The sequence below is a fragment of the Poecile atricapillus genome, chromosome 6 (genome assembly GCF_030490865.1).
Source record: "Poecile atricapillus isolate bPoeAtr1 chromosome 6, bPoeAtr1.hap1, whole genome shotgun sequence".
In the NCBI taxonomy this organism is placed as follows: Eukaryota; Metazoa; Chordata; class Aves; order Passeriformes; family Paridae; genus Poecile; species Poecile atricapillus.
This window is the reverse complement of record NC_081254.1, coordinates 3,738,846-3,752,174: the sequence shown is the minus strand read 5'-3', so window position 1 is coordinate 3,752,174 and position 13,329 is coordinate 3,738,846. Positions and strand designations below refer to the sequence as shown.

Sequence of the window (13,329 nt, the reverse complement as noted above, 5' to 3'; positions counted from 1 at the left end):
CCTGCTGGCTTTTCCCAGTATGGACTAAAGGCTTTGAAATACTTTGGGATTTACCACTCTTCTGACCATTTGCTTTTCTAACATTTACATGTCAGAGCATGATTTGCTGCCTCCTAAGCAGGATTGTGAATCGAGTAACTTGATTTCATAAATTATCACTGCTTAAGAGTTCATTTTCTATTTCACAGTATCTGTGAGGACTGTTTTGGTTTAAAATGTGAATGTGCATCCAGTCTTGGTAAGGATTTCCTAAGACTTGAAAAATTGTAGTATCTTTTTGCTCTTCAGCTGTAGCTCACTCTTAAGTTCTTCATAGAGATAATTTCCAAATGGGAATTTACAAAAAGCACCTTTCACAGTTTTCATTTTTGCATAGAATACATTTTTATGCTTTATAGTAAAATTCATAATTTTGTGCCATGCCTTATCATAATCATAAAATTATATGATCTCCCTGCCTCCCTCCAATAATATTTCCAACTACATGCATCTGACTCCTCTGTTTAAGATTTTTTTAGTGATTCCTTTCTGGCAGCATGCCCTCAGCTCTTGTTGCTTCCTTCCTTAGAAACCATGAACTTTTAGATCTGGAAATGATGCAGTAGCTCCTGTTGGGGGGAGCATATGCATAATTCAGTAGGATTTATATATGCCTGTGTATGTATGTTTGGATTATAAATCTGTTAATGTAGTAAAATTGATTCTTGCTGAAATCATAAATGATGAGCTTGTCTTCATTTTGCTCACCTTGTCTCAGTAAGTCTGTCACCACCACTCGTGGCAGTATTTGGAGAAGTGGCATTGGATGCATTATATGCCAAATAAATTTCTGTAAATAGGGCTTCTCCTTGCTTTCTGGGGACTGTAATCTCTTTTCTGCCAGAATCCCACTGCTGGGCAAGGTCATCTCTGAAGCTGCTTTTGTTTGCTGCAGGCTTTGTTTTGTGTCACATGGGAACAGCAGACCACCTTCTCAGTTTAGCCAGTGCTGTAACAGCTGCAGTCATTTGGAATAATTCAGTAGGTAGCAGATGAAGTGTAGGGAATGCATCCATCACAGTTGAAGCATTTGGCACAGAGTCTCATGCAGGAATGTACAACTGTCTGTCACTCACACTCCTGTTAGATTGTGGTCAGGCACTAAAAATTCAAAGGTAGACAGCTTCAGTCAGCAGATGGGAAGGTCTGTATTTTGACTATTGTGCAAAAAATCTTTGTGGAATTCCTTACTCTTCCCAAGTACTATAAAGTAGCAGTCATGCTTTGCTCATGGAATAGCAGCCAGGTTAGGCAGTAAACTGGTGATGACCCTCCTAATCAACAGCAATGTTTGGGGAAAACCCATAGATGTTTCAACAGCTTGTTTAGTTGGAGGTTTTGGGGTTTCTTTTTTCCCCTTATGGTTCAATTTTACAATTTCTTTCCTGACCTGAAGCTTCAAGTAACATTCCTTACATCTTGTGAACATTAGTGTTTTCCCAGGAACCTTATTTTTGATGTTGAGGAAGGCTTAAAATAATTGCCTGGAACTGATTCCTTGATTTGAAGTCAGAAGTGTTTAGTGAGCAATTCTAGATGATATCTGCACACTGCTGGATTTGTTATGACTATTTTTTTGGGAAGGGGGGGGCTAGATTTTGGGAAATACCATGAAACAGATCTCTGAGGAGAGATTGGATTCATGGTAAAATAATATCTCATGATTGTATGCCAAACATCATAGTTGATACATGGATTATAAGAAGAGTGCCGAAATAAGATGGGAAAGATCTAAGGATGTGACCCATGGAAAGAGGATGGTACTCACTGTACACTTTGCCAAGTAGGCCTTGCCAAACTCGGACTGTTGGGGAGAAGCTTTCTGGAGAGCAGAGGATGCTGAGGATGGGCTGGGCCTTAGTGCAGGAGACTGGTGAGAGCAGGCAGAGACTGAGAGCTGGGAGGTGGCAGTGCAGGGACAAGGGATAGAAACCTGCAGCTTCCCAAGAGACTTGCAGGGACTCTGGTGCCACTCACACGTGGCAGAGACAGGTGGCACAACTGGGGACAGTGGCCACAAGGTGCAGCAGAGAAAACCAGGGAGAGAGAGGGCAGAGCAGGGGATGTGTTCTGTGCAGCGCTGCAACAGAGATGCAGTGGAATTTCTGCCTTTGAAGGTTTTCAAGACTTAGCTGGACAAAGCTGTGACTGATGTGATGTTGTGTTGGCCTTCTGTCTAAGGAGCTGATATGCAGAGTCCTTATCAAACTGTGCAAATAGGATTTTTACCTGTTTTTTCCTGTTAGACACTAGCTACATTCACATAAGAGCCATCTTTTCTGGGTAATTAAATGTTTTAATGTGAGCATTCATACTCTGCTATAGTAATCTCAGATTCTTAGAGAAGAGTTCTTTCTCTGCTTAGTGACTTGCTTGTTATTAGAAGTACATACTGTTACTGTTGAGAAGGACTTGGAGTATAAAAATGCTTGCATAGACTTGGTTCAAAATCTGCAAGTTTCTCCAGAATGCTAATATAAACCTCTTGTATGAGGTATTATGTATGAAATCGTGGTCAAACATAGAAACATTGCAAATGGGTACAGTCCATCAGTGTGGTTCAGTCTGATGTGTTTCCAAGTAGGCAAAGAAGCATTTAAAACCTGTAGGTGCTCTGTTTTTCGGCGTTTGTTTACTCTTCAGCATGCTCATTTCAAACCGTGCTAATTACTTTCTTCTCCTGAGAGCTAATAGTAAAATTTTCAGCAGTGCTCCAGATTTCTTTCAAATAGCAACATGGTCCTCTTGTGTTTATTTAATTTGTTTGCTTGTCTTGCTTATATTTTATTGTGTGAGATAACCTGTCCTTAAAAACACCTTTAGAGTTTGTATCTGAATAGTGCTAGAAGCCATGCTAGTTTGACTCAATTTCTAATAATGCTAGTTTTATTCAGAGTAGTTTTATTCAGTTTCTAACCACTGTTTGTGAGCTGATACCTGACTTTCTTAAATCTTTAATAGTCTGATGTTCTGTAGCTTGGAGGAAAATTACGATGTCTGCATTGCAGGTTGGGAGGAAGCTTTCTTGTAGTCAGTCTTTGTAAGCTCTAAAACCCACGTAAAGAAGAAAAAGGTCTTGGGAACCTTTTCAGCCTTTCCATAGCCTCTGCACAGAATTGGATGTAGCAGGAAATGTAATTGGCAGTCCCTCTGCCATCGGTCAGCAGTCCAGTGCAGTTGGAGTTTGCCGAGGTGGCCGTGCAGAGCAGTCAGTTCCTGTTTCAGCTGATCCTCCAGCCCTTCTGTTCTTGTGCAGGGCAGTCTTCAACTGAGGAGCCTCTCCCCGCTGATAACAGCATTAGCACTGACAGCCCGAAATGTTGCTGATTTATTTATGCACCAGCTGATGGAAAGATTGCAGGTAAATACTGAAGGAGGTTCTTTTTAATGTTCTGGGGCAGTTGGGTAAGACAGGGTTTCTTTGTAGGGCAGAAGGTGTAATGCAGGATGCAGTTATGGTCAGCATGCTGAGTGCCAGCAGCCCCTTCAGGTTCCTGCTTTGAGCCCTTAGAGAGAGCCACTGGAGTTTGTCACCGTGGCCCCAGACAAGCTGCCCACTGGTATTTCTCCTTCTGCAGCTAGCAGGTTTATTGCTCTTGAGCCATTGTGTGCTGCAGTTGAACATTGTCACTGAATGTACCAGCAACCCTTCCTGACTCTTGATTTTAATCCACTTCAGTATACCTTATTCTAATAATGAAAGCTGACATGGTGGGCTTCAGCAGTTAGAGCCGTTCCAAATCCACTGCACCCATTGCTGCTGGCTGGGACTGTCGTGCAGCCCTTGTGTCCCTGCTCCTTGGGCTGCTGCCAGTGTTTGTGATCCCACCAAACAGAGTCCCACTGCTCCCAGGGGCTGCAGCAAAGGCAGGAGCACACACACAGTCAGTCTGTCACGATCGCTGCTTTCTGAATCATTCTGAGGCTAGCCCTGAATAATACATTTAGAGACAGTCTTTTTCTGGCATCATTCAGAAAAAGATCTTTTCTGCAGTTGACAGCATTTATTGGTATTTCATTGTAATTAAGTATTTGAGGATTTTGGCTACCAAGCTGTATTTTTCTTGTGCTTACTTTTTAAATGTCAGCAGTCTTCCATGAAAAATAATTCTTCTTGATTAAATTATTGCAGTTATTCCAAGTTACTGTAGTAACCATAGAGCTAAAATGTAGTGACCCTTTTCCCAAATACATTTTGTCCAAGGACATTTTGTCTTGTATGTTTTTGTTGTTTGCTAACATATGTCAAAGACACGGTATCTGACTCTGCCTAAAAAGCTGTATTAATTTTCTGATGTTTCCCAGTTGGATGCAATGTTTTTTTTGTCATTGGGCCAAGAAAAGCTTGGAATCTTGTGCAGTTTTGTTCTTTGTGGTTAATTAAATTACTTTCAGGTTTTCTAGGTTGATGCTACACCCACTGGGAACCGTATTTCTAAAAAGACAATATTTCTAGTAATCTACCAAAATAGCTGGCTGCATTTCAAAATGAAATGTTTAAATTGTTGTCTGTTGTTAATGTTTTGAAGACCAACTCATCGTCAGCATAGTTATATTTGGGAAAATAAGGCTCAGTTGCCTGTTCTGAGCTTGTGAAATGACACTGGTGTTGTGTCCTGAGCTAAAGTTCCTGTAGTGCACAGAAAGCAGCCGGTACCGAGCACTCCTGAGTGCTGGCTGGGGACCACACACAGGTAACTGCAAATCTGCAAATAAAGGTTTCTTCCCACCTTCTCCCTTACAGGGTGACTGGAAGGGTTTTGTGAATTAACATTTTCTAGCTTTATAGCACAAAGCTTCTACAGTGAAGGCAAACAAGGTTCACAGAGAGGGGTTCACGGCAGTTGCAATTTTATTTTTATTAAACTCTCAACACTTCGCTTTCCCGCTGAAATTACTAAAAAGCTGCTGTCTGTTCAGAAAGTCTCTCTTACATAGAATGAAGTCACTCCCACCCCTGCCAAGGACCTTAATTTCCTTTTTGTGGTGTTTTCTGTGTCCTGCTCAGTCCATTTGGAAAACCCCAATTTGGGAGTGCTTGGTCAGCAGCCTGTAGAAATTGCCTGATATGTTAATTGTCTCCTTGCTCTTGCTGCCTGAGCTCTGGCTGTGTTTGGGGTTTTTTAGATACAGACTTTGGTATGTGCTAGTCATAGCTTCTGTGTATCTGTGTGCCATGGCACGTAGTGCAGATGGCTCTAAATGAAACCCAGGGACTGCACTTGAAGGAAGGGAGGGCATGTTCTGGGCTGGGAGCTGAACTGAGGAGTGGTGCTTGTTTCCACAGGTCATGGGTGCCCTGCTTGTAGCATGGGACTGATGAGACAAGACAGGGCCACATGTCCACCCTGTCTGCTAAGGAATGAGAAAGAAGTTCTGAAATTGCTCTCATCTGTCCTAGGGGGAAATGTCATTTTCTTCTGGGATCTCATGGTCAGTCTGTCCTTGAGCATGGCAGCAAAATGTATTAGGTAGAGGGCTTCAAAAGGAGGATTATGTAAATGATTTAAATGATCTTTCTGCTCTTTTGGATGCTGTGACCTGTCTCTAATGAGTTCCTTACACAGGGAAACTCATCTACTCCCTCAAAAGCATGCCCACAGAGAACCCTGTTGAAGATCCCTGTGAGGGATCCCATTGAAGCCTTGAAGTGTGATGGCCAGATGCAGGGCACTGCTTTCATTCCCAGGTGCAGTGCTCCAAGCCTTTGCCAGGCTGTGGGGAGGGCACCTGTGCAGGGGAAAGTCCAGGAATTCCAGAGTCTCAATCAATCAATCAATCAATCAATCCCCTGTGCTTGTGCTTTATGGAGAGCAGGGACTGGTGTGTACATCTAAACTGTCCTGGTGCAGAGCAGAGTAACTGTGTGTTCCAGGTAGGAAGCTGAATCACTGCCATGGGTGTGTTTAGGGGAGGAATAAATTAGAGCCATTTCAAAATGAAAAGCAGCAATTTACTGGATTGTCACTCATTAATTACACACACTGCCAGTAATTAGGTCTCACTTGCTATCAATATTTTCTCATATTCAGGACAGTTAACTCCTAAAAATCTTCCCCTTGTTAGCTGTGAAGATGTAGTACCACAGAACTGCTGTCGTGTTCAGCATAGTTTATGTGTAAATGTCTGTAAACATATGCATACAGAAATACTCCTGATGTCCATTTGTATACAGCTAGGTAATTCTCTGTATAGTTACATATCTCCATGCTCAGCTGTGTGCTCGTGGGGCTGCCAGCAATCTGCCAGCTTTGCAAGCTGCAAAATGCCTCTGCACAGCTGCAGCTGGCACAGCCTGGCTTCCAGGAGCAGATACTGATTACAGCTTGCTTTATTAGGAGATGTTTTACGTGCATCAGGCCTCTGCCTGGGCTACTTCATGGTCTATTACACTGTCATTATGCAGGAACTTTAGCATGAACTGCTGAATTCCATGAGGATAATTTATAGATCTTTATGCTACAAATAGGGAGGGGAGTGGGCACAATGGGGGATTCTGAGGGGGTGCCTTTCATACAGTGGCCTGGGATTGAGACTGCCAGAGGAGTATGAGATGTTTCAGTTTATCTTGTGGTTACACAAATAGTTAATCTCTTTTCCTGTATAAAACCTCTGAGCTCGTTACCAAATGAGGTGATTGAATATGAATGCTAATATAAGGGGTATATCAAATCCATGTAATCACACAGCTCTTGTGCTTCTCTCATACATATATATACTAATAGATAAACGTATCTCTTGGAAAGCCATAGGATACAGTTACATAGTAAAAAGTGACCAATTTAACATTGTATCACAGAAAGAGAGGCTTGAGTTGGTGGTCTGTACCACAGCGCAATCAGCTTCAGAAGCAGCTTGATCTTGCTATTAGGATTGCATTATGTGGATTTGTAACAGTCACAAGCTGGAGTTTGCAAACCTGTGTGTGTTATTCAGCTCAACCTTTTGCAGTGAGTGCCCAGTACTCTTTTATTGCAGTAATTCCATTATTATTTCAATGTATTTTGTAGCATTTCTAATGAAACTATCTCTATCAATCACTGAAACAATCTGTTCCATTCTGAATTGCACATTGGGTGCCGTGACTCAGGCTCCTGCCAGCAAATCCCTTTTATTTCACATGGTGTCCCTTAGCCAGCACAGTTGCCTCAGCTTAGATGGGTTTTATTTTTTAATTCTTAATATACTATTCTGATTGAAGTGACATTAAGAGTAGTTACAATACTTAGCAGTAAAATTGGCTTACTGGAATATGCAATGTTCTTACTATCTGAAATTTAGATACCTTTCCAGAAGAAATTTACAAATGCTTATTTTTTAATCACAAGAAATGCAAACTATTATTTGGTCTCAGAGTGTAATTAAATAAAGAAGTACTGAATAAAGGCTGTGTGGCTGTTAACTACATTTCTTACTTTCTTTAGTATTACCTTGCATTTAAGAGGTGGCTGTGTTTTTAATCTTTACAATCATACACTTCTAGTGAATTCTTGCAACTGGAAGACTGCTTAAATCCTCTGGAAGCTGTGTGTGTATCCACCCATCCCACTGACTGATGCTAGGTGGTGAGGTTCTGGGGGAATAATAAAACACTTGAGGTACACACCTCCTGTGTCAAGTCACTTCTCATGCTGCCACCACCTGTGCCTTGGCATAGGTCTGGGCTGCACACACCTCTTTAACTTGCCTGCCTGCACAGCTGCTTTATTTCAGTGCTCTGCTGGCATGCTAGTTTCAAATGAAACTCATCCAGGAGCTTTTTAGGCCTTACTTGACCATACTTTTGTCTTTAGGTGGGTTTCTGAAAGTTTTAGAGTCCTAATTCATGACTAGTTAACTTACCCTGATTTTCTTATCTTCAGAAGGAAAACCATTTTTTCACTCCAACTTCCCCAGATTAATTTTTTTTAAATCATCTTTTTTAATGACTTTTGTTTGGGCACAGAAGATGTTGCAGGTGGCTGAATGCCCAGGAGAGTCACCTCCTGTGTTGAAAGGGCAGTGGAGTTAAGGCAGAGCTGGGTTGCAGTGTGTGTAGCTGGGCTCTGAAGCTGTGCCACAGAGAGCTTCAGTCACTGCCTGTGCTCTCACTTGCATTTCAAAGCTGCCTTTGAAGGAGTAGTTCCTCACCCTTTGTTCTACTGGGAGCTCTCCAGCCTTTTCCCAGTCTGCCAGCACCACTGGCTGGTTTTGGGGGAGCTTCCAAAGGGCTCCCTCTAGAAAGCAGATTCAAGTTGCCCTCCCCCAACCAGTTGGGGAAAAGGTTTCCTTGGAAAAAAGTGAAAAAACCTGTTCCTTTAACAAGCAAAATATTCACAAGCGTAGAAAATGAATAATATTAAACAATGCAAGCTCTTGTGTTGTGAAGAGATGGCAGATTCAGCAAGTCCTTTGCTGGAATCAGAGGCACAGAGAGTGTGCCCTTGTCTCTGATACCTGGCTCTGACATCACTGAATTTCACATCACACCCTGAAAACAACTGGTAAAGTTAAATAGGAAAGCTAGGAGTGTAAATGTGTAAATTAGAAATTTTTCTTATGTCACTGGGTAAAAGAGTTGAAGTTTGGAGTTTAAACTAGTTTAGAGAACAGAAGACAAGATGGAGGATTCAGGGTGTTGTCTCTTGTCCTTCTTTCTTCTTCATCTTCTTCTTCTAGAGGTTTTTGGCTGGTAGTAGGTGATTGGATAAAGAATGGTGCAGTGCAGCACTCAGGTGTTAGGTCATTGGGTCACTAAGAAAAATAATTTAGTTGGCATTTGTTAATTGGGTAAATGGACATATAAGAAACCTTGAAGAAGATCTTTGCTGGCCATTTTGCACTTTTCTATCTTAGTGCTTGTACCCTGTATCCATGTAATGCAGATAAGGAAAAATGACCAAGTCTGAAAAAGCGAAAAAACTGCCTCCCTCTCATCAACTTCAGTTGAAGGGGAAAAAGAAGCCAGCCACAAGTCATGTAGAGCCAGTCCTTGTTGTGGGGTGTAGCTCTGCTCTCTGTCTCTGGTGCTGGGAGTTGCTGAGGCCCAGGCCTGAGCTCCCAGGGCATTCCTGGGGTTCCACTCCAGAGCAGGGCCAGAAAAGCCCCAGGCTGGGGAACTTCCCTGCCTCAGCTTGCTTAAAAAAAATAACTCAAAAGCAAAGGTGAGCTCTGTCCTGCTGTCTGTCCGTGCTGCAGCCAGCACAGGCCGGGAGCAGGAGTGCAGGGGAGCAAGGGCAATTTCTGCAAACAAACTGCAGCTTCTTCCCTCCTCTCTCAAACCAGTCTTAAAAGTGCAGAGCTCAATATCCAGCCTAATCAGAACAGAGCACTGGGGATAAAGCATCATGAAGTCACCCTAGGCCAGGCTTTGTACATGTGGATAAACACTGAAGGGAAACTTGGGTTATTTGCCACAGATTCTTCTTTTTGAGATAAATTGTGGGTTTACCAGTTTCTTCCCTTTTATCCCAGATAAATACCATAAATATAAACCATAAAATACCATTTATATAAATAAATATAAAACCATATAAACCATAAAAAACCATGAGTATAAACCATAAATATTTTGAATGAAAAGAAAGAAGTAGTTTTTTTCCTGGTCAGTTCTAGGAGGTGTTGCCTGTTCACGACTGGTCAGATGTGTTTGTTAAGATGTTCTTTAGGTGGGTGTTGGATACATGAACAGTTTAGCTTTGGAGACTGTTGCTGTTTCATTGTCAGGCTGCTTTGATGGTGCCTCAAGTGGTGTTAATCACTTAACAGAGCTGAATTAAAAGGTACAAGCACATGGCTCCTGCTCTCACCTGTTGTCAGTGGCCTTCTGTTTTCCTGATCACTTTATTGTTAAAAATAACAGGCACAGAGTTGCTGATTTGAATAAAGGGGTGAGTGAAGTTTTGTTTTCTGTATAAAGAGCTGGGCCCTGACAGCTGTTAAACTACACACTGGGTTCATTAGTTGGCTTGGATTGAAGATGACAAAAGCAAAAATTTTAGAGGACTAAGAGAAACATTCCTAAGGAAATATGAATATGAATACTATTTAAAAGAACAGAGGAATTAGGGAACACTTGATGAATTTTAAAACAAATTAGGTTAATTTCAATAATGTATTTTTGGTATTGTGAAAGCTTTAGTTACTTTAGGAACTTTGAACATTATGCTTATGAGCATATTGGTATTTTACAAAGATCCTCCTTTCTGCACCTTCTCCCTCAGGGAAGGCAGAATTACAGATGCTCATATTGAAATTTGCTTTTAATTTTTGTTGCAGGGGAAACAAATGTACAAATAAAATAAACAAATCCCCATTAAAATATAGTACTTCCCAGTTGTCTAACACTTGATATTTGAAATTTTACTTGTTTAATTTTGTTTTTGAAAGACTGAGAAAATGAATCATTTCCACCTGTTTTCAGTTGAATCCACTTGTCCACTATATTTAGGCTGCCTAGGAAAATAAATCCACTAGAGGGAAGATGGACAATTACTGGTGTTATTCAGGTCCACTTAATGCAGTATTTCAGAGGGGTGCCTGACCATTGAGGTTTATGAAGTATTTTGGATGTCAGTTATCCATGAGTAAGAGTTCATATATGCACCATGTCTTTTTTGTTTTTTTGTTTTTAAATCATTGGTTGGGAGCTCAGAACTGAACTAAATCCCAGTAGTCTTGGATTTGAGGGAGTTATCCTATGGCTCTCAGGGGAAATGACCAGGAAATCAGGCCTGTTTGACACCCAGGTGTATTTGCACTCTTCATTCCCAGATTGGTGCATAGGTATTTTAGAATTACAGCATTGTCTTGTGTTTTAATGGTCTGTGTAAAAGCACTGTTGCTCCAAAGCCCTATCTGAAATGCTGCTGGCTTTGTATCCAAGTGCAGCCTGGGTTGCTCACTTGAATTACTTTGATAATCTAGGGGCCAAAATCTTTGTTTACCTGGGAAAAAGAAGTTATGAAATGATGAAAAGTTCTCATTCATCTCAGTCGTGGCTCTTTGAAATTTTTTTTTTGTACAATCAATATGCACTTGTTCTCCTTAATTATTTTATTTTATTTATTTATTTATTTATTTATTTAATTTTTTATTTTATTTTTTTATTTGGTTGTAAATGAAAAATGTACCTTGTCTTTCTTCTGTCTCGTTATAAATCTTTCCACAGACCTTTTTGAAGGTGAGACTATTCAGTGATAATCTGAAGAGGGTAGCACTGATCTTTAATACCCTGTTTTTCAAATCAAGTGGCAACTGCTTAAGTGAAGTTACTGTAATCTGAGAATGAATTTAAGTGTCTCCAAGGGTTATGTGAGTCTCCTCATTAAAGTTAGGGGGAAAGCATTATTGAAGCACCTTTCCTACTACTTGAAGTATTAAGTTGCCAGGATTTCTAATTCAGAAATCTGGTTGTCTTCAGCTGAGGCTTTGTCTGCCTACAAATTTATTACATAATTCAAAGTTTGCCTGGAACGTTCCATGTTTACTGTATTGGTAGTGTTGCTTTCACGTGTTATGAGTTTGTGAATTGTGAAGATTGGAACACAAACAGTGTGTTAGAGTTTGAAACCAACCCATTGCCAGAGACAAAGCTTTAGTACCACAAGGTTTGTTATTCAGCCTAAATATAACACAAGTTGAGTTTTATCCTTTTGCATTTATTTCTGCTCTGTGTTCAGGCTGCAAGTGACAGGAAATGAGTTTGGTGTGGACTTGTTTGAGGTCCTTCTGTGTGTGATGGGTTTTCCATCTGCATTCCCTCCATATTCCGTGCTGGAATCCAAGTTTCAGATTGCTGTGAAGGGTCGAGGGTGATGTGGTGCTACCAGGCCACTGTATAAGAATAAGGCCCTGCAGCAGCAGAGGAAAATGCCCAGGATATTCTGGGTAAAGCACAGGTTCATTTTGAGTCCAGCTGACTCAAAATGCACAGTTTGTTTGAATCAAACAGGATAAATTGCCATGGTAAATTCAGGTTACACTTGTGGGACTTCCTCAGGTGAAGAATAAGCATCAGTTTTCTGCTAGTTACATTTCCATTCAGACTGAAAGCACATTCTGAAATAGTGGAAGTCTGTTTGGCAGTGTTTCCAACTTCAAGCCAGGTTATTCATCCTGATTCTTTGGGTAAAAGTGCTATTGAAATCCCCAACAAATTTTTACAGCTGCTTCCCCAGCTCCCCTTTTAACATTTCTTTCTTCTTTGTAGTACTGTGCAACCACCTACAGCTTATGTGCTCACCATGGGCATTTTTATAACTGTGATAAAAACTACAAATGTGTTCTCACTTAAAAGTAATTGCACCATTACTGTAATGCTTTGTAGAAAATAAAGTTTTTATCAATGTCAGGTGTTTTGCCAAAAAGAAAAAAAAATATTACATGTTCTATCCTTTTTATGCTCACTGAATTTTGTGTTGTTTTTTTTTTTTTAACAGTGATTCCAGAGTTTATTAGTCAAGTAAATATTGCATTGGAGAGCTTAAGCAAGAACACAGCACATCTGTTTGATGATAACCAGTTTGTGGACATTTCCAAGAAGGTGTACGATACGATTCATAACATCAGGTGCTCAGTCATGATGATCCGGGTAAGTTCTTGTCATACTCCTCTCTGGATGGCTCAGGATGTCAGGGCATTTTGGGAACATCCAGAACTGTGTGTGTGTGATAAGTGTCCCCAGGCTCATATCCAGGTCCAGCTGCCCTGGGAAATTCAGGTTACAGTGAAACATGTGTGACTGTAACTCCAGATGTCTAGAATTGCACTGAGTACCACATCAGAACGCTGCATAAAAATGTCTTTACTTCTCTAAAAATACGTACTTATGTTTGGTTTGTAAAGATCTTCCTTCACTTTGTTAATTACTAACTTGCAGATACAAAACCAAATCATCCTGTAGTTCTTCAGCTTCAACCTGTGGAATGTAGGAGAGAGTATTTCCAGGTGATTCTGATAATCCCATATCAAGTTCTTTCAGCTTACACCAGAAGACTTAACCTGATTTCTTTGTCTTACACAATTACGATCACTGCACTTACCCTTGTGTTTTTCCTGGAATTCAGACACTGAATCAGAACAGCTTATTTTTAAAATTCAAAACAAAAAAGGCTGGAGAAGGCTGTGTGGAGGCTGTGCTGCAGCCCTTGGGTGCTTACAGGGGGCTTATAAATGAGATGAGAACAGACTTTGCAGCAGGGCCTGGTGTGGTAGGGCAAGGAGTAATGGTTCTAAACTCTAAAGAGGAGAGATTTAGGACAAAAGGAAGAAATTTATTCCAGTGTGAGTGGTGAAACACTGGCACAGGTT

General features: G+C 40.9%; 1 protein-coding gene across 2 annotated transcripts in view; it reads left to right on the top strand.

The window, feature by feature from the left end:
- The window catches only part of CTNNA3 (catenin alpha 3), a 397,084-nt gene that overhangs the window by 305,709 nt on the left and 78,046 nt on the right, over window positions 1–13,329 (top strand). For both annotated transcript variants that reach the window (XM_058841820.1, XM_058841819.1), the window contains exon 13: window positions 12,459–12,610. In XM_058841820.1, the coding sequence (XP_058697803.1) occupies window positions 12,459–12,610 (152 nt within the window). The remainder of the gene's footprint in view (window positions 1–12,458; window positions 12,611–13,329) is intronic.